The 26,454-nt window shown below is 54.9% G+C and overlaps 12 protein-coding genes across 12 annotated transcripts; 7 read left to right on the top strand and 5 right to left on the bottom strand.

Moving 5' to 3' along the window:
• Nucleotides 1-102: 102 nt before the first annotated feature.
• Nucleotides 103-2,507, top strand: N7482_007840 (ARMH3 family protein; the record flags this gene model as incomplete). The annotated part of the gene is made up of 8 exons (XM_056689964.1): nt 103-186; nt 241-369; nt 431-511; nt 566-719; nt 784-896; nt 949-1,283; nt 1,338-1,745; nt 1,808-2,507. The coding sequence occupies 8 exons, from the start codon at nt 103-105 to the stop codon at nt 2,505-2,507; spliced, it is 2,004 nt and encodes a 667-aa protein (XP_056542393.1).
• A 581-nt stretch (nt 2,508-3,088) lies between these two features.
• N7482_007839 (Chromatin modification-related protein eaf3) lies at nt 3,089-4,703 on the bottom strand (the record flags this gene model as incomplete). Its single annotated transcript, XM_056689963.1, has 4 exons — nt 3,089-3,267; nt 3,347-3,722; nt 4,045-4,279; nt 4,546-4,703. The coding sequence occupies 4 exons, from the start codon at nt 4,701-4,703 to the stop codon at nt 3,089-3,091; spliced, it is 948 nt and encodes a 315-aa protein (XP_056542392.1).
• Nucleotides 4,704-5,522: 819 nt separating this feature from the next.
• Nucleotides 5,523-6,125, top strand: N7482_007838 (Cnl2/NKP2 family protein; the record flags this gene model as incomplete). Its single annotated transcript, XM_056689962.1, has 1 exon — nt 5,523-6,125. The coding sequence occupies one exon, from the start codon at nt 5,523-5,525 to the stop codon at nt 6,123-6,125; it is 603 nt and encodes a 200-aa protein (XP_056542391.1).
• A 549-nt stretch (nt 6,126-6,674) lies between these two features.
• On the top strand, nt 6,675-7,404 carry N7482_007837 (Ctf8 family protein; the record flags this gene model as incomplete). The annotated part of the gene is made up of 2 exons (XM_056689961.1): nt 6,675-6,728; nt 6,904-7,404. 2 exons carry the CDS (start codon nt 6,675-6,677, stop codon nt 7,402-7,404), a joined length of 555 nt encoding a protein of 184 aa, XP_056542390.1.
• Nucleotides 7,405-8,079: 675 nt separating this feature from the next.
• N7482_007836 (4-hydroxyphenylpyruvate dioxygenase family protein) lies at nt 8,080-9,487 on the top strand (the record flags this gene model as incomplete). Its single annotated transcript, XM_056689960.1, has 3 exons — nt 8,080-8,768; nt 8,838-9,002; nt 9,103-9,487. The coding sequence occupies 3 exons, from the start codon at nt 8,080-8,082 to the stop codon at nt 9,485-9,487; spliced, it is 1,239 nt and encodes a 412-aa protein (XP_056542389.1).
• Nucleotides 9,488-9,651: 164 nt separating this feature from the next.
• N7482_007835 (FAD-binding oxidoreductase) lies at nt 9,652-11,118 on the bottom strand (the record flags this gene model as incomplete). The annotated part of the gene is made up of 1 exon (XM_056689959.1): nt 9,652-11,118. The coding sequence occupies one exon, from the start codon at nt 11,116-11,118 to the stop codon at nt 9,652-9,654; it is 1,467 nt and encodes a 488-aa protein (XP_056542388.1).
• A 1,297-nt stretch (nt 11,119-12,415) lies between these two features.
• N7482_007834 (Dabb family protein) lies at nt 12,416-12,791 on the top strand (the record flags this gene model as incomplete). Its single annotated transcript, XM_056689958.1, has 2 exons — nt 12,416-12,517; nt 12,579-12,791. The coding sequence occupies 2 exons, from the start codon at nt 12,416-12,418 to the stop codon at nt 12,789-12,791; spliced, it is 315 nt and encodes a 104-aa protein (XP_056542387.1).
• Nucleotides 12,792-13,409: 618 nt separating this feature from the next.
• Nucleotides 13,410-16,383, bottom strand: N7482_007833 (putative GTPase activating protein (Gyp5); the record flags this gene model as incomplete). The annotated part of the gene is made up of 5 exons (XM_056689957.1): nt 13,410-13,472; nt 13,538-14,211; nt 14,283-14,478; nt 14,538-16,280; nt 16,351-16,383. 5 exons carry the CDS (start codon nt 16,381-16,383, stop codon nt 13,410-13,412), a joined length of 2,709 nt encoding a protein of 902 aa, XP_056542386.1.
• Nucleotides 16,384-16,901: 518 nt separating this feature from the next.
• Nucleotides 16,902-18,161, bottom strand: N7482_007832 (Rab geranylgeranyltransferase BET4; the record flags this gene model as incomplete). The annotated part of the gene is made up of 4 exons (XM_056689956.1): nt 16,902-17,275; nt 17,347-17,929; nt 17,993-18,100; nt 18,153-18,161. 4 exons carry the CDS (start codon nt 18,159-18,161, stop codon nt 16,902-16,904), a joined length of 1,074 nt encoding a protein of 357 aa, XP_056542385.1.
• A 1,410-nt stretch (nt 18,162-19,571) lies between these two features.
• Nucleotides 19,572-21,221, top strand: N7482_007831 (WD40 repeat domain-containing protein; the record flags this gene model as incomplete). The annotated part of the gene is made up of 1 exon (XM_056689955.1): nt 19,572-21,221. The coding sequence occupies one exon, from the start codon at nt 19,572-19,574 to the stop codon at nt 21,219-21,221; it is 1,650 nt and encodes a 549-aa protein (XP_056542384.1).
• A 365-nt stretch (nt 21,222-21,586) lies between these two features.
• On the top strand, nt 21,587-22,300 carry N7482_007830 (uncharacterized protein; the record flags this gene model as incomplete). The annotated part of the gene is made up of 2 exons (XM_056689954.1): nt 21,587-21,858; nt 22,042-22,300. Coding segments are annotated over 2 exons (531 nt in total), but the record flags the coding sequence as incomplete, so codon positions are not given.
• Nucleotides 22,301-22,700: 400 nt separating this feature from the next.
• N7482_007829 (WD40 repeat domain-containing protein) lies at nt 22,701-25,212 on the bottom strand (the record flags this gene model as incomplete). Its single annotated transcript, XM_056689953.1, has 2 exons — nt 22,701-24,582; nt 24,650-25,212. The coding sequence occupies 2 exons, from the start codon at nt 25,210-25,212 to the stop codon at nt 22,701-22,703; spliced, it is 2,445 nt and encodes an 814-aa protein (XP_056542382.1).
• Between the last annotated feature and the right edge of the window lie 1,242 nt (nt 25,213-26,454).

The raw sequence follows: 26,454 nt of genomic DNA, 5'->3' as shown, positions 1-26,454 counted from the left end.
GGACTCGTTGAAGCGCAGGCCAAAGAAACAACCTCCCGACGCCTAATGCATATCGCATGTTAAAAGCCTCGGGGATCTTTTGCAGATCGAGCGCTTGGAACCATGGAGGCGTCGCCCCTCACCCAGCAGAGCAGGCCCGAAACCTTTCAGCCAAAGATCGTGCACCTCTACGAGACCCTCTTCAAAGTATGCCCCTCTACCCGCATATGCCCGCCAACACCTTCTTATATTCGGATTTAGGCCCCTGACGATGTCGATGTGGAGCCCTCGGAAGGCTTCTGGAGGGAGTTCTTTCTCCTGCCCCCGGATCGAGGCCACTTGCATTCCCTGCTGGACGGGTTGAGTCCCGACGAGACATTGAGTCTGCAGGTCTGTCCATTGCCATGAATGTGATTTGGCAGCAGCTAGGTATTGATGGTTATTTGTTTAGACACAAACTAAGCGCTTGTTTGCTCGCGCCATCCGGGAGGCTTCTTCTGGGGTTGCTCCGGCCGACTCTTATGCATTAGATGTGAGTCCCCATGTGCTACCGTGAAAATATTCATGGACTAACACCCTGTTCCAGACTTTGACGATATTCTTGACCAGCATCTTGAGCAAAAAATACACAAACCCCAGCTCAGATGTGATTACCGTCCTCGCCGGTCTTGACGAGGTAGACCGCGTCATTTCCGAGTTTGTGGCCGTCTTGGATGGCATTGTGCGCAACGGCACGAGTCGTGAGTGACCCATGAGCTCTATCCATGTTCAATGTATCAAGAAAGCTGAACCATTCTCAAACAGTTGAATTACGCCGCAAGGCAATTAGAGTAGCCGTTGCCATGACCAGCGGGGCCTACAAAACCAGTCTGGTCTCCTATTTCACCCACCGGGACCTCTTCCCCTCGTTGATGAAGGTAATTTACTCCCCGAAAACAATATGTATCCAATTTCTTACAAGCAAAACAGTACGTCAATGATTCTGAGACCCCACTAGCAGTCTTCGATCCCTTCTTGTTGTTGGGTCTACTAGCAAACTATAACAAATTCGAATTCCAAAACCCGTACCAGCTCCGACTCGACGACTTCGTTAACGAGGCGAGCATCCAAAAGATCGTCAAGGGCGTCGGAATGGCCTGTGGAGGTCTGCGCAACGGCTATATCGCCGTCCAGGATGATATTCCTGAAGGCTGGACCTTGACGAACACCTTAATTTTCTTCGGGCTGCGGGCTCTCGCGCCCGGTGCGAGGGACAAGGCGAACCCACCCACGGCGGAGGAAGCGAAGGCGATGTTCGCTGCTCTGTAAGATGCCTTCTATCACGATAGACTACAGACCCAATACTAACTTCCTTCTAGCCCCGCTCAAGAAGCAGCCATTCTAATGGCCACCTACGACTTCACAAACTCGAACAAGCTCTTCGGCTACCACATGGTGCACATGATCCCCGAGCATAATGAAGAGTCTCCCTTCTCCAGCTTCCTCTCCCTGTCCTCCTACCTCCTGCAACACGCATACCGGTCCCCGCGCGTGGCGCACTACGCCGAGCTTAGCCTCTTCACGCTACGCATCCTTGTCGAGGACCCGACCCTCTGCAAGCACATCTGCAGCGAGGAGGGCAAGCGCAGAGTCCGGCTGTGCCGGCAGCGCCAGCCGTTTCTCCCACTTGTCGGCGGGGACCGCGTTCTCGCAACCGTCGTCTTTGACGCCCTGATCGATACTATCACGCACAACCTCCGCCGGCGGCTGGACGTCAACATCTACAGGTACCTAACCCCGTCGCAAACCTAGATACCAACATCCACAAGCTAATTCTTTACCACACCAGCCACACCATAGCAATAATCCTCCGCCTCTTAACATACCTTTCCATGAACAAAATCCGCCTTGCATACCACTGGTCCGAGCTCTGGCGCACACTTCTCTCCCTCATGCGTTTCCTAACTACCTACGCCGCCGACCTCTCCTCAAATCCCAACATCAACACCCTAACCAGCTCCCTCGCCGACCTGATGGCCTTCTGTGTCTCCGGCGGCGACACCTTCCTCCCCGACCCAGCCTCCTACGACGACCTCTTCTACAAGCTCGTCGAGGTGGGCCCGGTCATATCCAAGTTCCGCGACGTGTACGCGTTCACGCGCTCGGGATCGTCGAGCGCGGCTGTATTCGACGCGCCGAATAAGGATAACAGTATTCACGCCGCGGCCATTGACACACTCCTGTCTGTGTCGACGCATTTCTATACGCTCCTCTTTCAGTCAGATGGGAAGGATCCTGCGACGGCGGCTGCAGCTGCGAGCCCGAAGGTTGACGGGGAGCCTACACCTGTGGTGCTGCCGGCCATTAAGAAGAAGAATCTTAGCCCACGTGAGGTGCACCGCATTATTAAGCAGGGCTATGATACGCTGAGTATCCAGCCGCCGGAGGGGCTGACGACGTGGTCGCGGTGGAGGGAGACGGAGTGGAGGAGTGAGTTGAAGAGGGCGGCGCGCTGTGCAGTTGATGATGCGCGCCAGTTGGTTGCGTGAGGGGAGGTGGATTGATGTGAAATGGTGTAAGCCCTGAGGCATGGGTGTGGGTGGGATACGGGTTAACCTGTCCTGCTTCCTTTTGTCCGGTCTGCGTTGGATGGCGGGCCTGTTCTATTCGAGATATCCAGTAGAGAATGCAGGGGCATTTGGCACCAAGATATACTTGTGAATAAATAGATGGGCTGAGAACCGAACCGAGAGAACCTTTTTTGGACTGGAGAGTTTATGAATACCTTTTTGTTTCGTATTCCCATTCGGCTCCTCTAGTAGGAGCATAGCTAAGTGATATCACCGAGTACCAGCAAAACAAGAATAAACGCAAGAAATAAAACCCCCATGGCCCCCTCCAGGAGGCTAAGCTGAGACAAAGATAAAAACCCGTGGCTGAAGCATCGAGGACCCAGATAGAAATAAGGCCAAAAATAAAAAGCCTGTGACCGCGTGGTGATGACAATGCATAGGGAGACAAACACCTGTCTGTCCACCCAAAAGAAAAAACAGATAATTCCAAGCTGTAACGTAGCCTTCCCCAGTTTGAAAATGTGTGCGAATCAGATTGAGATTGAGAATCGATATGCTCAGCGCGCTGCCTTGATGGACTTTTCGAGGGAGGATTCCTCTCCGGAGATATATTCGGTGCGGAAGTACTTCTCGGAGTTCTTGGACAGCCACAGTGAGAACTTGGAGAGTTCCTCGCGCAGGCGCTGGGTAGCCTGCAGGTCCATATTGGTCTGAGCAAGGAGCTCGGGCAGGAGGCCTGTCGCGAATCAGGTTAATATTGATCCCATTCTAGAAGGAAAGAAGGCCTCAAAAACAATGGGAGAATGAACACGTACTGAAGAGACGGATGAGGTGTTCTCCGCCGTAGATATCGACAGGACCCTTGCCGGGGGGGTTGGCGAACTTCTTGCGGAAGATGCGGTACTGAGGGCGCTCGTAGCGGTAGAGCAGGATCTTGTCGAGCATGGTGTCGAAGTACTCGAGCAAACCGGCAATGACCTCGTCGAGGACGTCTACATCGATGCGACTCTCCACGCGCTTGGGCGCCTCCTCGTCGCGCCACTCCTGCAGGATCTGGCGGACGGGCTTGGGCGCGGGGAGGGCGACGACGGCGCCGTTCTTGGTGATGCGCTCCCAGTCGTCGACGATCAGGGCCTTCAGGTTGTCCGGCATGACGATGCGGATTGAAGGGCGCGCGTGAAAGGTCTCCTCCTGTTCGAGTTCGTAGTGGATCATGTTAGCACAATGCTCGTGAAAAATGCCAAGGCTGGTCGAAGGACCGGGCCGAGCGGTGATCCTGAATTTTGGGCATAGAAAGCCGCATGTGGGGGTGGAGGGGGGCGCGAGGGGGGTTTTCTCGCGAGGCATGGTGATTGTATGTGTGTTGATGATGAGCTAGAAGCGAAGGGATGGAACAAAGAAGATATGAGGTAGAGGTGTCTTGCATTGGGGGAGAGGAGGAGGTGAGGTGAACGTTTTGGGACGTAATGAGACGGTGTTGGAGGTAAAAGGCAAGAGGAGAGGAGATAAATACCTTCTCGATATCAGTCTCACCACGGGCCCGCTTGCTGCCACGGCCAGGTACTGAATTGCCGCGCTCCTCGCTGTCACGCACGGAGCTACGATCAGACATGGCACGCTTTTTGGCGGCAGGTTTGGCGTTTTTCAGGCGGGCGGCGGCCTCGACCTCACGCCGTAGATTGGCGGCCAGCTCTCGATTCTCCTCGGTGGCCTTACGAAGCCGATCCTCGAGAACCCAGTCGTCCCAGCTGTGAGAGTCAAGTCAGCATACGTTCCCTGAAACCTTTTGCCGGCAGACTCCGGCCCATTTAAGAAACAGTGATCAGGGGACTCTCGACATGAAGACAGGAGGACAGGACATGCAGGGCAGGGAATTATCATGTTGGAGACACCGACAGACGGCGGCGACCCTGAGAGCGGGTCATACGAACGAAGACACGGTCCATAGCGAAGGGCTTGGGGGCGTAGATGGGTAGATGGTAAAAATCCAAACGCAGAAGAAAGAGCCACGTACGTATTCTTCCAGCCTTTATAATGGACGAGGAATTCAAGGACACTCTTCTTATCAGAGGGGTCCTTGTGGCGCACCTCTAGGATCTTCGCATCGTAGAGGATGTCATGATGAAAGCAGAGGACCTTCTCGTCCTTGCTGTACATAGATACAGGAGGCATATCTGCTCACAAAGCAGTCAAAAAGAAGAAGAAGAAGAATGTGGCGAGAAAGAGGAGTGAATGAGGCAGCAAAGTAGAGCGATGGGAGAAGAGACAAGAGCTCGCGCTGCAAGGCAGCAATTCACGCAGCTGGGAGCGTCACGGAACCAGCAAGTCCTCTTCAATTGGCACAAAGACGAATGAATAAAAGCAAAAAGCGTGAATGATGGGCCTTCCAGACAGGCAGACGGCAGATAGACAGGCAGGCAGCGCTGTGGCGAAGTTCGAACTGACAGGTGACTTGATACTGCCGGCAATGTTGCCTGGCCAGGCAGGGTCTTGGGATATAGTCGGTGCCACTCCCTGATAGAAAGATCTAGCCCAGGCTGATCTTCTCGGGCTAAATAGGAGGCCAAATAAGGCAAAGTCCCCAAAGCGAGAATGTGACGCGTGTAGGGCTGCGGGTGTGGAAGATGCGGGAGGGTTGATCGAAAAAGGCGGAAGCGGGCCCCCTTGGAAAGGTTGCAAAGTCGACAAGTTGCAGCGTGGAAGCACGGGGATCAATTGGCCCCGGTAACGGCTCCGTCAACAACTGCAGGACTTCTTGCTAGTTGTACGATTGTCTCTGCTAAATGACCGCGGATGGCATCAATTGCCCGACCATGCCCACGCTCTTAACGACGGCCACGTGATTCCGGCGCGCCACGACGGGACACGCGACGCGGCCGCAGCTCATTCGGGACATATTCGGTCAACCCAGACGGCCCTCGACTACGTTTCCAATCATTATTGTTACACTTCAATCTTAATTGTTGTTGGGTGCATCCACCACCGACAACCATGGCACCCTCAGAAGAATCCATCCTGAGCAACTTTCTGCTCTCGCCGGCACCGTTGCCGACGGTCATCTCTTTGCGGAAATTCACAGAGCTGTTCCCAAAGCGTTTGCAAAATCACCCGCACATCCGCACGCTGTACCGTGAACTGCAGCAGGTCCGTGAACATGACATGGACCGAGTAAATGAAAACATCGACCAGGAGATCAGGCAAGGCAAACAGCAACAAGCTGAGCTCCGCAAGGCGAGTCTCGCGGCAGGCGTCGAGGCGGTTGATGCCGAAGAACAGCGGTCGATGGATATTGATCTCCATCTCTTTGGCCAGACGTCGTCGACCAATCCGGATGATTACCACTCGGTGGCTAGTCTCCTGGCGGCGATGGAGACTGCCTCTGCCAACATGGAGCGTGAAATTGCAGATGTGGATGAAGAAGCTGCGAGCCTCTTGCAAGAGCTCCATACAACTGTTGGCGACATGAGTGACCTCCGCTACGGCAAGTTGCAAGGGCCAGCTGGCACAGCTAACGACCTGGCCGCCGAGACCATCCAGGGCCTACAAAATCTCGAGGATGCCTGCTACAAGGGCATAGGCTCTAGCACGTCTTGAATTTATGAACGATTCTGACCGAGACCATACCCATGCACGATTGATTCATCCTTCAACTGGCCACTCTATGTCAGAGCCAAAGGTTCAGGAGTGAGTGGCTTCGTTAATGGTCACTCACTAGGCTGGTGGCTGACTTTGCAGACCCGATTTTCGGCCTGGACACGGGACTAGCCAACTTTTGGTCGGTCTCTTGGGCAAGCACCAGTGAGAAGTCCAGAAATAGCTCTGCCTCTGTCGAGGCCGTTTCCGCCTCAAAGACTAAGTCTGGGAAGCGACGATTCGGTGACCCACGCTCCTCGTGCAACCTCCTTGAGATGGGTCCCGACCCCCCGCACCCCGGGACAACTCTTCCTGTGACACAAGGGATATACGGTGACTGTCTGTCCCGAGCCCACCATAGGTCCTCTCCTAAGACAAGCGTCACACGAGGCAGAGGGGGCTAGCCATCTGGGGCACGAAGGACTAACGACTCTGTGTCCTCGAGAATCTTGCCTACAAAATTGCATAATGGATTCCACAAATTCTCTTCATAGGTGATTTTTATAGACCATGTATCATTACGAAGGGATGTATTACTCTCGTGCTAGAATTGACCTATGTGAGGTATCCACGTTGTGACGATGTAGTTCGTACCTGCGTCCATTTCGGGCCTCCCCCCACAATCAGTGTGGGGTCGATCGACGGGACGCGACTCGTGTCGCGTTCCTTGATCTTTTGATCTTTTGATCTTCCATGTTCCATCTCTCGTCTTCCGTCCACTTTCGTTTCTCCCCTCCAGAATATCAGTGTCTCAGCCCCCTCGCCATGCCCTCAATTCAACTACACCCGCGCTCCTCAGCGCCCGCCCCCCACAGCACAGAAGGCGCCCCCCGCTTACCCCGTCCGCAACCCTTTCCCACAGCTCCTCCAAACACCCTCGGGGCTCGCCCTCCTCGAACTACAAGGCACAATCAACGTGCCAGCCTTTGAAAGCGAGCAGAACAGCCACGCCGAAGATCCTGCCTCGGCTGAGTCCGCATCCTACGAAACCCCCATTGGCAAGCTCATGTTCCCGGACTACTCGGTCCACAACCCGGACGACACCAAGTGGATGAAGCGCGCGTATCTCTACGTTGGGCGATACCAACGTATGACGGGGGAAGTGAAGAAACTGCCGCGCCCGATTGCGGTGCTGCAGAAGAGGGCTGGCGCTGTCGGGACGGAGGAGTTGGAGATCGTGGAGATTGTGCGGTATAAGGTGTTTTTCAAGAATCGGCCGGAGCCGGTCAATAATGTTTGAGCGAGTCGCGAAGGGACTGGAAACAAGATTATTGATTGGGAAGGGCTTACAAGACTTGCTTTTTCTTGCGGGCGAGGTCTTTACGTGGAACTGTCTTAAAGGCCTATGGTCTATACTCCCTCAATTCGCCCTCATTGAGCACGGGGAACAGATCCGTTGACCGCTGCCTTGGCCTCTGACGCAGAGCTTCGACATACTGCTACGTTGCTGCCCCGCGTGCTGTGCCCTCGACCAAGTCCAGATGAGCGAGAGCTACGGCATGCCGTCTCAGTCGAAAGACCGGCGACAACAATGGAATAAACACGGCAGGGCCGCAACCTGACACCCACCGGGGCAAACCCACAGCACCGAAGACCGCTCTGGGAAATGAAATGAACAGATCGCGCGCAATGACTTCAGCATTGCCTCATGTGTTAATCGCAAGACTAGAGAGAGACCGCTGGGAGTGATGCGGCGGGCAGGAATGTGAAACCTTATGCAAGACCCCTCTCTCCTTGAACGTATAAACCTAAGCTCCTGTCCCTCCTCCCATCCAGCTCTCTCTCTCTCCTACCCACGCTGTCTGCCAGCTCAATTGACTCGACTCGTGACTATTTTTGTGGTTGGGACTAATTCCTCGCCACTTATTTACTTACCCCCTCGGAGACCTCCTAGCTCCGCCCGCACAAACCCGCCATGACCATCCTCAGTGCCCCAGATGAAACCATCTTTCCAACAAGCCTGGGCCCCGAATATATCAGTTTCGACCATATTCACTGGTACGTCGGCAACGCCAAACAAGCCGCCTCCTACTACATCACCCGTATGGGCTTCAAGCCGCTTGCCTACCGCGGCCCGGAAACGGGTTCTCATTGCCTCGCCAGCTATGTAATCGCCAACGGCGAGGCAGTCTTCATCCTCACAGGGCCGGTCTGCGGGCCCGCGCGCGCGGACGCCGAGAACAAGGCCTTGCAGAGGGCGACATGCGAAGAGCGCGCGGCGTTGGCGGCAGTCCATGAGCATCTGACGGTGCACGGTGACGGGGTGAAGGACGTTGCGTTCCGGATTACGGGAGACGTGGACGCTGTGTGGCGGCGGGCTATCAAGAATGGGGCTGCTGCTGTGGACGGGCCGAAGATCGTGCAGGCGGATTGTGGTGGGGATGGGTATATCATGACTGCCACTGTCGGGACATATGGGGACACCGTGCATTCACTGGTGAATCGGGAGCATTACGCAAGGGATGCGCCGTTTCTGCCTGGGTATCGGGTTGTTGACGGCGACGACGATCCGATCAACCAGATCCTGCCGCCGGTTGAGTTTCTGGAGATTGACCATTGCGTTGGGAATCAGTCCTGGGGCGGCGTGGATCAGGTCGTGCAGTTGTACGTGGGTGGATGTGCTCTTGCTTTGTTGATGTGGAAGAATTGCAAGGACTAACGAGCTGCGAATAGCTATGAAGAATGTCTGGATTTCCACCGCTACTGGACTGTCGATGACAAGGCCATGTGCAGCGAGTACTCCGCCATGCGGTCCATCGTGGTCGCGTCACCCAACGAGACCATCAAAATGCCCATGAACGAGCCCGCAAACGGCAAAAAGAAGTCTCAAATTGAGGAGTACGCCGCCTTGCATTTCCCTCCTCCCCCTTCCCCTTCTTTCTCGTCGCGGCCGCCAACTTGGACGTCGAGGAAGGTCGAGGAAGCTGACCACATACAGATACGTCGACTACTACCACGGTGCTGGCGTCCAGCACATCGCCTTCCGCTCGCATGATATCGTCTCCGCTGTAACTCACCTCCAAGCCCGCGGTGTCCAATTCCTCCAAGTACCAAGCGCGTACTATACAGACCTGCGCCAGCGTCTATCCCACGTGTCCTGGACACTGGACGCCGACGTGGCCGTCCTGGAGAAACTGAACATTCTGGTCGACTTCGACGAGCGCGGGTACCTGCTGCAGATCTTTGCGAAGCATGTCGGGGACCGGCCGACGGTGTTTGTGGAGGTGATCCAGCGGCATGGGTTCGATGGGTTCGGGGCCGGGAATTTCAAGAGTCTTTTTGAGGCCTTTGAGAGGGAGCAGGCGCTGAGGGGGAACTTGTGATTTGCGATGGGTGATTTTATTTTGATATATTTTTAATATATACTTCCCAAGATGCACATGAACATGCCAAATGTGCATGTGCCTAGAATATAGAATAGATCGGGGATCGGGGAAAACGGGAACGGATCAACTACCATAAACCATAAACCATAAACCCATAAACCCTAAGCAAACGACCAACCCCCCGTCTTATCCGCAAAAAAGTTATCCGGATCATACTTTTTCTTGATCTCCTGCAACTTTGCAAATGTCGAAAATGTCTGCAGCGGATTCTGGTCATAGTTCGCATCATTAATAAACAACGGCAAGCCCTCCGCATTCCCCGTGTCCGCCACCATATCGCGATAACTCTGCTGCACGGCGTTGTAGTCCGGCTCGCTCATGCCCACCGGCGTGGTAATCAGATAGTTCAGCCAGAACCACGGCCCGTCCGGCATCTGCATGGCGTTCCCGCCCTGCGCCTTGCTGGCGTCCGTCAGACTTTTGGGGACGGGCTGGAAGTCCAGCGAGAGCAGGAGGTATTTGCCTTTGTTGTCCTCGGCCCAGGCGCGCCACTTGTTGAGGGCGGTCTCATAGGAGTTGTTTCCGGGGCGGTGCACGCCGACGCGGAACATGTTGGCGCCGCGCGAGAGCTCGGTGGCCATGGGGATGGGCATGTCGACGACCTCGGGGTAGGTCTTGATGCTGCAGGTGTTGAGGAGATAGGGGATGCTGGTGAAGTTGTCAAAGGCGGTGCCGGGATCGGGTCCGTCGTAGACGAGGAACATGATGATGGCCTCGTCCAGGTTGAGGTTCAGGTCTGGGGTCGGCAGCTTCTCGTATGTGCCGATGATGGCGGCCTTGGGGTCGGTGTTGTATTGGATGAAGTTGCCGATGGCCTCGATGACCGAGTCCTTCTGCGGGAAGGTGTAGATGATGTTGCCGGCATAGAATTCGCCGGCTGGCCGGCTTTGCACGGTATACTTGGTCACCACGCCGTATGCGTTCCCGCCGCCGCCCCGCGAGGCGAAGAAGAGATCCGGGTTGGAGTCTTTGGACGCGGTCACGATCTGGCCGTCGGGGAGGACGATCTCCAGCTCGCGGAAGGAGTCACAGGCCATGCCGTACTGGGGCGACAGATAGCTCATGCCCCCGCCCAGCGCCAGCCCGGTGCCCACGCCCGCCAGGCGCGCGCCCACGACGGTCCGGTTATATTGCACAAAGTATTCATACACGTCGCCGAAAACACCGCCGGGCTCGTACGTGGCCAGGGTGGTGTCCGCGTCGTAGGACTTGGCTGTCATGCTGCTCAGGTCGAGCAGCACGCCGGCGTCGACGGAGGAATAGAAGGTGTTGGGGTTGTGTCCGCCGGCCTTGATGGCAAAGCGGCTGTCTGCAGCGCGGATGGCCTGCAGCGCCACGGACACATCCTGGGCCGACGCGGGATAGACCACGCACGAGGGCTGGTAGGCATCCTGGAGGGTGTTCCAATACTCGATGCTATCGATATATTTCAGATTGAGCGGGCTGGCCACGACTTTGGAGGAGCCGAGCTGAGTCGTGATATTGGAGCACGCGGCGGGACCTGCAGCAACTGCCGCCGCCACAGGCACAAGCGTGGCTGCCAGCAGGGAAAAGCAAAACGATAACATGGAATATGTGAGACGCCCGGTTGGCCTTGGGAATCACTGCCGGGGCGCGCCCAGTCTTCAAATAGTCAACATTTCCAGTCGTATATTCACGTGGGCCGAACATCCTCGAGTATGTATGTTGTAGAAAGGGGCCCCTCGGCATCTGCATACGCTCGCAATACGATGGTTCGGTATACGACCAGAATACGGCAACGCGCCAGGATTCACGGCCTAAACGGGGCAAAGAGGACGGCGATCGTCATCTCCAATCGACTCACAGGGCAACGGCAGGGCAAACGGCAGGGCAAACGGCAGGGCAAACGGCAGGGAGCCGAGAGTTTTAGTGCCTGGCATGGCGATCAAGTTAAGCTCTTTTTAGGGTCCGCTCCGAATTTTTGCGGCCACCTGGTGGGGTATCTCAGTATACTCCGCATGCTGGGAGGAACTGGAAGAGCATGGGGATGCGCGGCATTCTGCAGATCCTTCGGCCAGGAGCCGGGGGTTTCCCGGCGAGGATATCGGCCTCTCGTGGGGGCTGCAATCACTCCGTAGTCAATTGCGGTGGCATCGTAAGCTGCCTGTCCGAGTTGATAGTTTTGTGCAAAGGGCATTGGGGTCGCGGAGTTTTGCGTGCGCCTCCGACGAGCGCTTTGCGAATGAATCTCTCCGGGGAGAATATTTCAAGGTATGTGTTCGCAATTATGCAGTAGGACCGTGTCTATGTTCGGGAGACTTAAGCTTTCCGCGATATAGCTCTTGATGCCACAAGGTACTCTGTACCGTAAGAGGTCCTGGATGAGACACGCGGTATCTATCACTGGGGAAAGATGGTCGTCAAAATAAGCAGAGCATATGCATGGCAGCGCAGACCTCGATCATCCATTGCATCTGGTTACAAATCAAGTGCTCCGTGCCCTAACGCAGCCACATTCCGCTTATCCGCGCGGCCCCACGCGCGGAATTGGCTCGCGCGCTGCCAATCCGATTCCGCACTCACGTCTCGCAAACATTCCACGAGCAACACTCCGACAGACCGAACACTTGACAGAAGTCAACCCACCAACTAAACAAAGCACGCAAAGTAAGCAAAGTAAGCAAAACCCGCACTAATCCTCCAGAAAGCCCATTGGAGCATCAACGTCGGACGATGGCCTGATTGATTATCCGGGCCCGCAGCCAGCCCGGGCCTCGCGGATCCGCATCAACCCCGCAAGCGCAAGGTACGGAAATAAAAGGCCGGTCCCCGATGGCCCGCGGTTGGAAGCACCCCATTCCTCTTCTCTTGCGCGTGGCCCCGTCCAGACTCCTCCATCACACCATGGCACCCATCGAGCGCATTACCCTCTTCAAGATCCCCAAGGAGGAGGATCGGCAGCGCTTGCTGGCGCAGTACAAGGTGCTGGCGAAGACCGCCACCAAGGTGAGTTCTGTGCGATTGTCCCGTGCCATCGCGTCGATTCACTGACGCGCTGTTGGTCCAGGACGGCAAGCCGTACATTGTCGCCGCTGCGGTGGGCGCCTCCTTCGACGACCCGCGCAACCAGGGTTTCAATGTCTCTGTCAAGACGACCTTCGCCTCGCTCGAGGATATGAAGTACTACGACACCGAGTGCGAGGCGCACAAGGCGCTGAAGGCTGTTGCCGGACCGATCAAGGAGGATGTCCTCACCACGTACTACGAGAACATTCTGTGAACATGGACAGGGGGAGAGGATGGTTGAAGGTGGTTCGGGCTGGGTGCTACGATGGACGGATAGAGCTAGGCTGGGCGGGACCGACATGTCGTACGTGGGGCCTGGCATAGCGAATTCACAAACTCTAGAAGTCATCACATTCGTGGGGACATACACTGCATACATCGAGCATGCCCTCTCCTGCCGCGGGTTCGGTCCAGCGACCTGCATGGGAAGAGGCGATACAGAGTAGAAACGCGAACGACGAATGAAAAAGAAAAAGAAATAGCAATGAGGAGCGCGCACAAGGACAAGAGCACCAATGCCATGGGAAGTGGCATGCTGGGGTTAGCTGAGAAACAACCCGACGGGAGCAAACACCGTATAAGTTTTATTCGTAACAGGTAACAGAGTGTGGATACAGGAGTCGGCCACAGGAATCATGGCAGGGCCACGGGACAGCGCGCAAAATCGTAGGCGGCAAGAACAGAGGAGAACAAATATCCGGCCCATAAGCGTGGGTCTTGCGCAGCATGGAGGGGCGGATCGCAGATCCGGCGCGCCATGTGGTGCATATGAAATATACAAGGGAAGGCCGGTCCAAACGAGGTCCGACCGGATGAGAGGGGTGTCAAAAGGTTAGTCGAGCGCTCGGCGGAGGTCGCTCCATTTCTGTCGGAGGGTCTCGTGGTTTTCGGACAACTGAGGATGTGTCAGTTGTCAAGCACCAAGAGGGCTGAAAGAAGCAAAGGCGGATCAACACATACCTCGGCCCACTTCATCTTCGTAGCCACCAGCTCCTTTTCCATCTCAGCCATCGAGTCCTCCATCGCACGGTTCTCATTCTGCACCTCGATGTTCCGCTTCATGATGCGGTCCATCTCAGTCCGGAGCTTTTGCTCCACTTCACCAGGCTGCTTATCAACCACTATCTTCAGCTCGTCAACCTGAAACTTGAGCGCATCGTTCAGGTCACGTAGTTCCTCGTTCTCCACCTTGACATGGACCAGTTCCGACGCCAACTGCACATGTTCCTTGTCGGACGCCTCGGAGCGCTCCTCGAGCAGTCGTAATCGAGAAGCCTGTGTGCTCGCAGTGTGACGCAGGTTCTCCAGCTCCGCCTCACGCTCTTTCTCGGTGCGCACCTTTTCTTCCCACTCGGTCGTGTAGGAAAGAATCATGTCCTGGGTAAGGGGCACCGCACAAGCGTCCTGGACCAGGATGTCTGCACGGTAGATTTCCTTGTCGGCAGCGCCCGAGCTCCCGAAGAAGCCAGACTCCAGAATCGACGAGGCAGAGGGCTGCTTGTCGATATATGCATCGAACAGGCGCTCCTTCAGGAAGCTTGTCAACGAACTCATGTCCTTCATTTCCAAAAGCGCCCCAGCGTTCCGGCGCATGATGGCAATGGCGAACTTGAGAATCGTGCTTTCCAGGCCTTCTTCGAAAATCATATCGTAAATTCGGAGGACCAGCTGGAGCGGGAAGCGGTACGCAAACAGCGTCAAGAACCACTGAGTAGCGTATAACTGTGGAGGAACCCCCGTCGCCGGAGGTGGCAGTAGAGAGCGGGCTCCAAATCTTCTAGCAGGCGCTCGAACTGGTAGAGGCTGCGGTGGAGGCCCGGCATGTCCTGAATAAACATTTCCCGGAGTCGATATTTGTTCATCAGCTTCACGAGGAGCTCGAAGGCATCGACCTCGTCCATCTGTATAATGAATCAGCCCATGCAAACCATAGAATCACCTAATCGTGAGATACACTAACGTTGAACAACAGAGGCATCACAATAAAGTTCATGCCTTGCGCATATCCCACGGCCTCATCGTACAAAGCGTAGGCCTTGCACAACCCAAACAGGCTTTCCTGGCTGCCTTGTGAGATAAAGTATTTCGAATAGCTCGTCCGCGCACCCAAGTCTCGCCGGATTGTCTTCTCCAGCTTCTGCAAGGCAGAAGTGTCATCCTTAGCTTTCTTCAGGCGGGCACTCTCACTAGCAGCCTGCTCTCTGGCCGGCTTCTCCGGGTCCGTCTCCTGAGAGGGGCTGGGAGCAACGCTAGTCGACTGGGTCCCGGAGCCCGAGGTATTGGAGCGAATTGATGAGCGCGATGACGGGAGAGACTCTTTTTCGGCCATCCCGTTGATCTGGACGCTCGGTGTCCGCTGGTCCTTGTCGGTGCCACGGACAACAAGTTCACGGTATGTATCCTCCAATTCTCCAATCCGACAGTCTGCCAGAATCTGCCAGATCACCCCACGAATAGTCTGTGGAATGCCTCGCTTGATGGCGGAATTCAATTCCTCCGAGCTGGCCAGCGCTTGTGGGCCGTTGTTTACTAGCTGTTGCCAAAGATCCCAGTCCACGGGCACAGATGCGTCACTTGCAGACCGGGAGTATCCAGACACGGTGCCGGGAGCGAGCCCGGGGTTGATCGTGGATGGGCTGGCACCACCAGGGGAGGTTGCTCGAGACGCGGGGGCCGCCGGAGCGGCCAAGATCCCATCTTCGCTTTCTTCGGGGATGATTGGAGGACTAGCACCAGGGTGACCGATGCTCGCATGACCTGACCGTACACTGCCTTCGTCGTCCTCAGGGAGGGCGGACTCCTCCCTCATTCGTAGAATCTTAAATTGGTCCTTCAAGCTATTGCGTCTTAGCCGTTTGGAGTGCACGCTCGAGGCGTCTCCTTCCACCAGATCCAAGTTGCTGGCAATGGTCGATACGGATGTGGAGGTGTTCCTTCGGCCAGTTTGAGGCGGGGACTTGATGTCCTTAGTGCCGGTCGAGCTGCGGGAGAACCATGCGAAGGGACCGCTGGGTCTGCGGGTTGGCGGTGGCGGTGCTGCAGGAACCGGGGCCTTGTTGACTGGGGGAGGGCCCCATGGCACGGAGGGCAGGTTTCCAGACAAGCCTTTCAGGCCAGAGCTCGGTGGAGATGCCACATCGTCTTTAGGAGGCACCGGAGGCGACTCTGACTTGACCTCAGTGGTTCCATCCCGATGGCCCAGTGGCTCATCCTCCTTGCTGTTCATCAGGTTCACCTCGTCCAGCGAAGATGCAGTAGAGAGACGATGCGAGGTGAGCAAGGGGGATTTCTGCGCCATGTTTCGCCCTAGGGTCTCCTCATCTTCGCCTGTCTCTTCACTTTCCACCGGTGTTGCCCGCTGATCCTGCTTGTCGTCCTCTCTCGTCTCGACTGCGTCCTCAAGCTTTATGTCCTCTACAGGCGTGTCAACGGCATCGACCCGGCCCTCGGCCTCATCCGCATTCTGCTTCCCCTTCTGCTTGCCCTTCTTTTTATATTTCTTCTTTCCCTTCGATTCATCTCCATCGGTAGCCTCGTCCTCCTGCTCGTCCTGCGATTCAGAAGGGAACGACGGCTTATCGGTGGTGTCGGGGGAAGCTCCTGTGCCCACGGGCGGGCTGTCGGTCAATGACCGGGTCGAGGTGGATTTGGGTATGGAGACATTCAAATGGTCGGGGACTTCGGGGGCATCATCGAAGGACTCCTAAAAAGAGCAGGGGGTTAGCATTGTGGTGGGCAGAAGATGAAACACGCAAACACACGACAGCACTCACCCCTACGTAGTCACTGCTGGTTCGGTTCGACATCTCGGTCTCACGAGGATCTCACGCAATCAGAGAGTGTAACACTCACTCCATAGGAGAGGAGCTCGCAAATCCCAAGAGGTCATGGACGAGAGGAAAGGGGATGGGGAGGAATGGAATGAGCCAGCGTGGAAGGAATTTGGGGATGTCAGTTTGGTGATCGAATCGAGGACCAGGCACTTCCGCCCGTGATTGGATTAGCCGGCCAGTGGGGCACTCCTGAGGGGCGACCTGTCGATCGGAACTTTGGAATTTACAGCATGCAGAATGCAGGATTCTTGTATAAGACACGGCTTGAATCTGGGCACGTTCGGCTACAAGCTAGACGGAAAAGCACCATGCAATTGTGGTATTGGTCATTGTACTCTCTATACTACGATCTACTGCATGAATGGAAAGGTGCGGGAAGAGCTTGGCCCCAACGAAAAAGGGGCCGAGGATGCGCCACAGAAAGTGTACAGCAAAATTCGGAGATACCAGCCAACTGGGCCAAAATGGGAATTATATGATCAACTAGCAACTTATACATTAGGTAGGGTTCTCTCAAAATCCAGCCACCGTTGTTTCCGCAGCGGATCCAATTGCTGTAACTCTGAGAGCCAGCTCAGAATCTGGTTCCGATCCTCCGTGGACAACTGGCCAGCTACCTTCGAGACCAGTAGGGTGCACTCAATGAGCGCCTGATAGATGTACTTGCAGTCCTCCGCCCCGTCCAACATCTCCTGGATGGCTTCGATCTCGTTCCGGAGGTACTGAAGTCGCTCTGACGCGCTCAGGCTCGGAGCCATTGTCCGGCCGGCGGCGGCCGGATCAAAGACGCACATTAGATTCTGGTGATAAAACCACAGCGACTGGTCATAGGGGTCAATCAAGGCTCGGTGGATGAGCGCCAGTTCTGCCGTAAAAAAAGGAAGTCAGTCAGCCCATGAGAGCAACAGTGCAAATCCTGCGAAGCGGCAAACTGACCGTCGTCCAACATCCCCCTCCGCTCGTCGTCACTGGCGGACTGCTCCTCAAGCAGCTCCAGTATAAGCTTCGTGCGGTAGTGCCACGCGGAAAAGTTGGATAGGTTGGCACCGATCATGTTTTTCGCGTACTCAAATTCCTTCTGGGTCATGCTGGCGGCCTCGGCGGGAGTTCCCAGTTGCTTCAAGGTCTCCACCACCAGGCGTCGGTATCCCCAGCCATGGAAGTTGCGACTATCCAGCGTCAACATCTTGCCCACCAGTTTCAACTCCTCTTGCCAGAACTGGCGAGACACGGCCAATGGGAGCAGATGGCGGGCTTCGTTCAATAGCCATACACGATAATTCCAGATCCAGTAGCATTTAGGGAAGCTGCGCAAGAGAGGTATCAGAAAGACCAAGTCATCCTTGATCAGCTCGGCGATCTGGTTGGTTGAGACTTCCTCAGAAGAGCCTTCAGCATCAGAAAATTGGTGTCGAAGGGCTTGTCGTCGGTAGTTCCAGACGGTGTAGTACTCTGGGTTGCGGCTAAGCAAGTCGGAAATGTTCTTCAGCGTCTCAGCCGTATATTCTTGTTCGGCCATCTAAATCAAGTTTACTATCATCTTCATTTGCATATTCACTCTGGAAAGGAACATCTTCCCTACCTCCTCTGACACCAGGCGTTCTAAGGATCTGTATTCATAAATCTTCTGCAGCTCTTGCTGTCGCTCTTCCGGTGTTTTCTCCACCGGTTTGAAGCGCCGAACGCCATGCTGGGTCATCGTTAATGCATGCTTCCACCAAATTGGAGAGGTCTCAACTCACGCTTGCCATTGTGATTGAATGTTCGCTAACAACTGGGGGATGCGTTGGAGGAAGCAGCCACCGCTTGGCAGCCCACCATCGGCATCACGTAATCATCGCCCACGGCAGCTTCTCCACGGATGTACTTCAAATCCACTAACACACCCTGAAGCTTTACTCGACGATTATGCTGCCTTGACCCAGCGGGCTTCTGTACACTCCTTTTCTTACTAATTGTTACTTGACTGACTCACCCGCAAACTTATCGCATTCATCCTGAACTATGGTGGACTCGCGATGTCACTCTTTCGAGGATATTGCTTCAGCCAGCAACCACTACACACTAACCTCGTTGGCCCGATCTGAGTCCTCCCAGAATGGGAGCTCTGTCCAACTGACTGAATTTGCAACTATTCACTTACCATTTCTCGACTCACCTGCCAGCTCTCAGACATCACTGCTCCTCAAACTCACAGCCAATCCTGTAAACACTATCACACATTCGAAAGAAAACAACACGGCAGCCTCTCCTTCCCTTGGCGCCGCCCAGCGTGGCCGTAGCAGACTGAGAGGTTATTCGGAAGGAAATTTAAATCGAGGGGCATTTCACAGTCCGATCTCGCCAGACAGATTCATCCCAAAGCGGGTGTTTGGGGATCATCCATCAACTCCATATCGTGTCAACAAGCACCCACATCAGCTGTCTTCTCGGGAGAGAATTCTACGGCGGCGTTTTCCTGGAGATGATCCGTTTCTTCCTGCTCCTCGCCAGCCTCCAACCTTCCCCGGACAGAGGCCTACAGCAATTCGGCTTCGCCAAAGACCTCGCCAGAGACCACATCTTGTCACTGACGCAACTGCCTCCGGTGGTCCTGCCCGCAATAACTCCTTAAGACAGGTCAGTGCTGGAGCTGTCTGGGGCGTTGGTGGAACTTCTGCAGTTCTCGGAGAGTCTTCGGCGGTTTCAAACAGCACGCGGAGTGTTTCCGGCCGAGGCTCGACTTCTCCTTCCTTTGTGGCAAGATTTCTACCTCAAAACTCCCGTATTGACAACCAGAGCAAGCATGAGTTGAGGCTTGCACTTGCACTGGACATTGACCCGACAGCTAGACTCCTTGGTACCAGTACAGCGTGCGAGGAGAAGACCCCGAGTCCATCATCTATAGACTATGAGAGGTACTCGCCGTTTGTGTGGAAGGACTGTGCTTGGAAAAGGGTTGAAAGAGGACACTGTGAGCTATACCAATTACTCCTTACTCATTAGAGCCTTCCATCCACGTTGTCTTCCATGGCCAGATGGCTATCCATAATCTATTTCTGGGCAGAGGCAAACATCTATATGATATCTACGGAACTTACTTTATAGGGTGAGAGGACAGACGGCATTGCAGTCTTCTCGACGGCATTTGCTGACCATCCGTGTTAATTCTAGGGCCAACAATGCTTGCCAGACGAGAGGTGGTTCCGCCCAAGCCATTTCGAATTTTGGACGCACCCTTTCTACGGGACGACTTTTATTGCTCGACTCTGGCATACTCGTACACAGCAGGCGTTCTCGCTGTGGGTCTTGCCGAATATGTCTATCTGTGGTCCGAAGGCTTCCCCGTAGATCATCCGCCCTTTGGAGAGATTCATCCATCAAACTACGTGACGTCCCTTTCGTTTTCGTCGGAGGACGGAGGACGGAGCATACTCGCCGTCGGCCGTCAGACCGGTCAATTAACTCTCTGGGGTTTCTTCGAGGCTAAGGTACGCTTTGAGCTCAGCCATGCCAACAGCATCTCTTGTGTGTCATTCAAACCCAAGACTTCGCGCCGGCCCTCGGAGAGATATACAAATTTGATAGTCGATGCAGAAGACCTTGCTGTTGGAGATGACGTGGGCAACCTCTGGTACTACTCGGTCGAGTGGCCGGAGATGCACAGCAAGTGTAGTTGGACAGGCTCTATGACATTGCTTGCCAAAATCTCCGCGCACTCGCAGCAAATCTGCGGGCTGGCATGGTCTCCCGATGAGCGGTTCCTTGCAACTGGTGGTAACGATAATGCCTGTCTGCTGTTTGACCTACGTGAAATCATCCCTGTGTCGTTCAGCCCCAGGCCCGTCTCTCTTTTGTCAACCGATGCTTCGTCGGGTAGTATGAGCGTCCGCGCTCTACCGCGCCTCAATCTGAGTACTACACCACGGCAATATCTCAGCAGGCACCATCTCGTTAGCCATCTTCTCCCATCATGGGTCCAACCGCCACCCATCAGGCCTCCTATCGCAGCCCCCCTTCTCAGCCACACGGGGACTCTCATCTCGGGCAGTGGTAAAACTGTTATCATCCCTTCGAACCGCCAGAAGCACCGCTTACCGCATGCCGCCGCTGTCAAAGCGATCGCATTTGCCCCGTGGCAACCATCGCTGCTCGCGACAGGAGGAGGGACTAACGACCGCGCAATTCACTTCTTCCACACCCGAACGGGTGTCTGCCTCGCGACCATCAATGTGTTTGCGCAAGTGACTAGTCTGATCTGGAGCCAGACCCGGCGCGAAATTGCCGCAACCTTTGGGTACGCCCAGCCCGACCACCCGTTCCGAATCGCCGTCTTTGCCTGGCCCAGCTGTTCCCAGGTCACCGTCATCCCCTGGGGGCCGTATGGAACCAGCTGGGACGGACCTGATCCTGAGCCCGGTTACGACAGTGGACGCGCGCTGTGGGCTGTGAGTTATCCGGGACGAGCTCCCCGACCGCCGAGGACCATGCCAGATAGTTCCGACATACTCACTCCGACTCCCTCCCGAATGCCTACTCCTTCGACCACGCGCTCACAGTCGCCAGAGCACAGAAACGATGCACCCCGCCGGCGCAAGAGAAGCCGCCGTGCTGTTCGGCCCAAAGAGAAAGAGGGCGGCATGTGGTGCTCGCGCACTATGGAAGAAGGATGCATCATCGTCGCATCGAGCGACCAGACCGTCAAGTTCCATGAAGTCTGGGCAGGCCGACGCACGACTATTGGGTCTGCGGCGTGCGGGCTGCTCGGTGGCAGCGATATTCTGGAGGGCATGGAGGGAATCGAGAAGTCCGGCGGGGAAGTCATTCGCTAGACAAAGCACACTGTCGTCTGCCCCTAAGTCTGTTCGCGTTGTTCCGCTTGTAGTGGTTATCATTCTTACTCTGTAGGAAGTCTTCGGCCCTCGGTTTTGCAGTCTCGTCCCACGTCACGACGTGTTATATTGGTGGTCAGGTGTATTATTATGCATTCGGATGGGGACGCAAGCTGCAAACTATCGTTTAGCGTATATAGAATGTTGATCCCTCCCCACCCGCTTCTCAGCCCTTGGCACCGATGATCCCCTCGATCTTTCTTTCTGTTTCATACGGCGTTCATGATTATTAAGGTATTCTTTTTGGCTTCAATCGATTGAACAAACTCATCATACCCAAACACCCTTTTATCCTCTCTTCCATAATGCGTCTAACACCCCTCATCCCCCTCACTCTTCCCCTCACTCTCGCCGCCGCAAACACGCTCAACGTCACAGTCCTCGGCGCCAAAGACAACCGCTCCACTCTCGAATGCTGGGCTCTCGAGCCGGGTTTCCAGACGTCCAACCAGGCCGGCACGTCTGGCACTGAAGCGTTGAACCTGGGGCCTATCGGGGGTGCTCATGCGGCGAACGCGACGTACTCGGTTATCCCAGCCGGCTTTGACGGGGGCAGACATAATGCGCCTGCACAGCAGTATGTCATCCACGATTCATTCCTAGTTTCCTAGTCTAGTCCAGTTCTTGCAATCGTCTTCAGATTTGTTCTTTCATTCGTTCGGTTCGCAAAGCAAGTCAATAACTAGATTCCCACTGCTTACCCCGCCTGCTCTGTCAAGTCCGACCCCGCTTCATTCTGGGCTAATCCTTTGTTTTCTAGATGGGTCGTCTTCCTCTCAGGCCTGGCGCACATCACCATACCCAATTCCACGGCTGAAGCCTGGATTCTTGGTGGCAAGCATGGAACTATTCTGGCGCTGGATACTGCGGACGTGAGTACGGTGGGCCATGTCACGAAGTACCCCTCGCAGGAGCAGACGGTTTCTTTGCAGCTTCCATTGGGCGATGCGGGTGTGCCAGGGCATGTGGTGTTACATAGTGGTGCTTGTCGGGGGAGTGAGATGCTTACTGAAAGTGCTGGTGAGCTGTAGAAGTAGGGATGGATCGTTATGAGGAGTTCGTCATTGGTAGTTTCTTTTGTTGTGAAACCTTTAGCTTGACTCGTCTTCTACATGTTTCACTACAGCTTTCGACAAGACCTTTCGCGCCTGTCGAAGGAACATAGAAGCAGAAAAGAAATAAGCTATTGTTAGATAGCCGACGCTATGGACACGAAAGATCCACGAAGGTCAAAAAGGAAATGAGAAGAAAAAAAAGTAATAGATCACAAAGAAAAATGCAGGCATTGATGCATCCGAGTATATAATTCTTTTTAGAAAAAAGCCCAAAGGCACATCCCTTCCCAATTCATACAAAGCACACGCCCTTCCAGGCTCTTTGTGTATCAACTCGATTCAGTTCGAAGGAAAGCGATCCAGCTCATTTCTTTCCACCCTTCTTCTTACCCGCGACTGTCTTGGCCTTCTTCGACGGCGGCGGAGCTTCGACCATCGCATCGTCCGACTCGTCGTCCTCGGTGTCAGCGACGAAGTCCACTAGCGACCCTTCGCTATCCTCGTCCTCATCATCCTCGTTCTCCTCAAGAGACTCCTCCGCATCGGACGAGCCGGCTGACTCCTCGGCTTCGATGTCGAGCACGCCCTCATAGTCATCCTCATCGTCCTCCTCATCCTCATCCTCGTCGTCGTCAGACTCGTCCACAATGCCGTTCATCATGGACTCGTCCTCGTCCTCGAACGCCGAGTCGCGGATCGACTTTGTTCGCGGCTTGGCCTCGTCGTCTTCTTCCTCATCCTGACCCTCGACGTAGATGACATTGTCCTCGTCCTCGCTGTCCATCTCGTCGCCGCCATGGATCGACTGCCGCAGACCCAGCTGCGCGTCCAGCATGTCCAGTTTGCCCTTGAGCATGAGCAGCGACGGCAAGCTCGACGAGCGCTGGTCCATCACCTTGTACAGAGTGGCCATGCGATTCAGCAGCTCCGGGTGGCCGGCTAACGCGCCGCCGTGGGCGACGCAAGTCCACTGCACCCAGACGAGGAGGTGGCCGTACCGACCGGGGCGAGAGGAGAGACGCTCAGCGAGCTTCTGGAGCAGGGTAGCAGCCAGCGAGGACTCGAGGCGCTGGATGGTAGTGCGGATGATGGATGTGTCGGCGGTGTGGAAACAGGACTCAAGCATGTCCTTGTCGTTGGTCTTCAGGGACTGGGAGAGCACGGTGGCAAGGGACACGCCAGTGGGGATTTGTTGTATGGCCGCCGTGGGCTTGCCGGGAACAAGTGCACCCATGAGGTTGTCGTCGTCAAGCTCGGCCTCGACATCGACTTCTTGGCCGGCGTTGGCGCGCATGATCTCGCCGAAGGATGGCTCAGCGCCCTCCTCCTCTTCCTCGTCTTCGTCCTCGGACTCGGCGTTCTCCATCTCGACATCCTCGTCAGCAGGAGTAGTCTGCTTAGTAGACTTAGTCTTCTTCTCGGTAGTGGGCTTGGCAGAATCCTCAACATCGGAGTCCACATCGCTACCAGACACGGAGCCAGCATCATCATTCATCTCGACATCATTATCGACAATGTTACCAGCCTCCACGACAACATGTGTCTCGTCAACCCGGCCCTCGCCGACATTTTTGGCACCATTTGTGGTCGCAGATGCGACAGCCGAGCTCGACTTGGTTTTTACGACTGCCTTGACCCCCGTGAACAAGATCTCCTCCGTGGTCTCATCGAGCAGTTTGACACGCTGGAAAACGGGAATCACGCCGCCCTCGGCATACGCGACCACAATCTCAGGTCCAACAAATGAAATCGATACCACGGGCACACAAACATCTGAGTCACCGCTGCGCAGAACCTTCAGAGAAGCATCCGCTTTCTGGGTCATTTGCTTCCGGTTGGCCTTGGCATTGCCGGCGGCGGGGGTCTGGACCTGGGCGAATGGTTTCGTGAAGAACTCGATCGTGCCATCATCGGTGACAGCTGCAAGGACTTGCTTCTCGAGGGTCGCGTTGTCAAGGAGCGACACAGAAGACACATCCTGGGCGGCCACGAGATTTCGCACGAGCTTCTGGCTGGAAACATCGAAAACGTTGATGAATCGCTCACCATCAGAGGCGAGGAATGTGCCGGAAGAAGAGAGGACCGAGTGGATCAGATTGCGCATCGCGGGGAACTTGACGGGCGGCTCTTCGGAGTTGTCCACGTCTATTAAAAAGGGTGTTTGAGATGCACAAATGACAGGCGTGCTGGAGGGGACGGGGCGAGAAATGGCAGTGAAGGTCGAGGAGGCGGGCAGATGAATCGTCCTGTTCAAGATACCGTTAGAAAAGCGATCATTATCAAAGTTGAAGACGCTGGAGGTGGCCGCTATACCTTATGCTCTGTCCGGTGCGCAAATCCCACTGAACAAGCTTGTTGTCACCAGCGATACTCCAGCCCTCCTGGCCGGGTCTCTCCGCGGTAAATTTGAAGTCCTTAATGCCCTTATCATGCGCACCACTGAGGGTGCCGACAACCTTATCCTCCGACGGCGAGAACATCCGGATTTCCGAGGTGCTGGTACCAATCGCAACCACGACATCGCCCTGGTCCAACCCGTCCACCGCGCCGTTAACATCAGACCCGCGCTTGCGCTTCTTCTTCGACTGGTCGCGGCTCTTGCCCTGGCCTCCATAGTATCCCCAGTCCAGCGAGGTAACTGTCTCCTTCGGTCCCAGCGCATGCTCGCATTGTAGCCGGCCGGTGTTGACGTCGTGGATTCGGAGATGCTGCGCATCTAGGCCCTGGATGACCGACGCGAACAGGGCCAATTGGTACTCCGACGGCGAGAAAGCGGCTCGCAGGATGGACGATTTGTTGCTGGATGAGGCGAGGCCTCCGGCCGGCGATGCGGCCGTGCCGACTTTGGCTGACGGGCGAGATGTCTTCTTGCCCATTTTTTTCCCTTGAAGCGGAAGCTTTTTTTTCCCTTTCCTTTCCTTTCCCTTCGCGAATTCTAATTTCTCCTCTCGCGGTTAATTCGTGAGTAGAGTCGAAAAGCACCAAGTCCCCAGGAAATCAAAAAGATTCCCACAATAAATTTGCTGGAACGCCGGGAGAGCGTTGGCTGGGGGTAATCTGGGACTCTGGTGATCTTGCAGTTGCGGAAAGGAAAAAAATGTTCTGTAGACTCTCATTATTGGCGCTAGTCCTAATATGGGATAGTGTGGTTTATTGGCCTTATCTAATCAGCGTGCTTTGACCTGAACTGGTACTGGGGAGAGATGGATGTTCATATTGCAATCATTTCAGGGCATTCTGAGAAACAAAGGATTTTCTAGTTCTGTTATTAGAAACACTTTGATGCTCCTATTTGTATCCAGCATACCGCATGTGTTATGTTGTGAATAGCCATAACTCATTCCACCGAGTTCCCGATATATATCTTTGGCTCCGGGCTGCATTTGGTATACACTTGACGACTAGCGTACATTTTGGTTGAGAATAAACGATATCGAATCCCCGCTAAACATCACAATCTACTAACTTGGAAGATTTCTTCACCGCGGAGGCCCATGATTTGTCTATACTGTCGGCAACGCCAAGCACATGTGTCCATTGGGCTTAATTTACCGTCTAGAAGATCTTCATCCATCCAATGTGCTACCAAGAATGGACCTAAGAGTATGAACAGGCAGAAATTGCATTCTACAGCATGGTCTTTGTTTAGGGGTTGATTGGAATGTTGGGACTACCTAAGCTTTTGGCACTTCGAGTATGCCATGTCTCATGATAGTTGAGTTCGAACTCACGATGTCTTCTACTATAATTTCAAAATTGAACAAGTGCCGTGGGTTAATGCTGTATACCCCAGCCTAGACCTCTATGAATGGAGGATGACGGTATTCTGTAAGTACATAAATACTATGTAATACTATGTACTCCGTACTCTGTAAGTATAAATCGCATGCCAGGTCCAGACCGACCAGCCCATGTGACAAGGCGTGCTGCCTAATCTGTAAGGGCCCAGCGCCCCCCCAACTGATTGGCCCGCTCCGCTGCACACTGCAGACCACATATTCCCCAACCCGCTTGGCGCTTTCTCCATAGTCAAATCCTTCTTCCTGGTATGTTCTGTGGCTCGCTGACAGCCGCGACACCGAACTAGTGCAATGGACATTGCGCCGCAACGGGCACCG

This window comes from Penicillium canariense, assembly GCF_028826845.1.
Source record: "Penicillium canariense strain IBT 26290 chromosome Unknown utg000004l_segment0_segment0, whole genome shotgun sequence".
Taxonomy (NCBI): Eukaryota; Fungi; Ascomycota; class Eurotiomycetes; order Eurotiales; family Aspergillaceae; genus Penicillium; species Penicillium canariense.
This window is presented reverse-complemented; position numbering and strand designations above follow the sequence as displayed.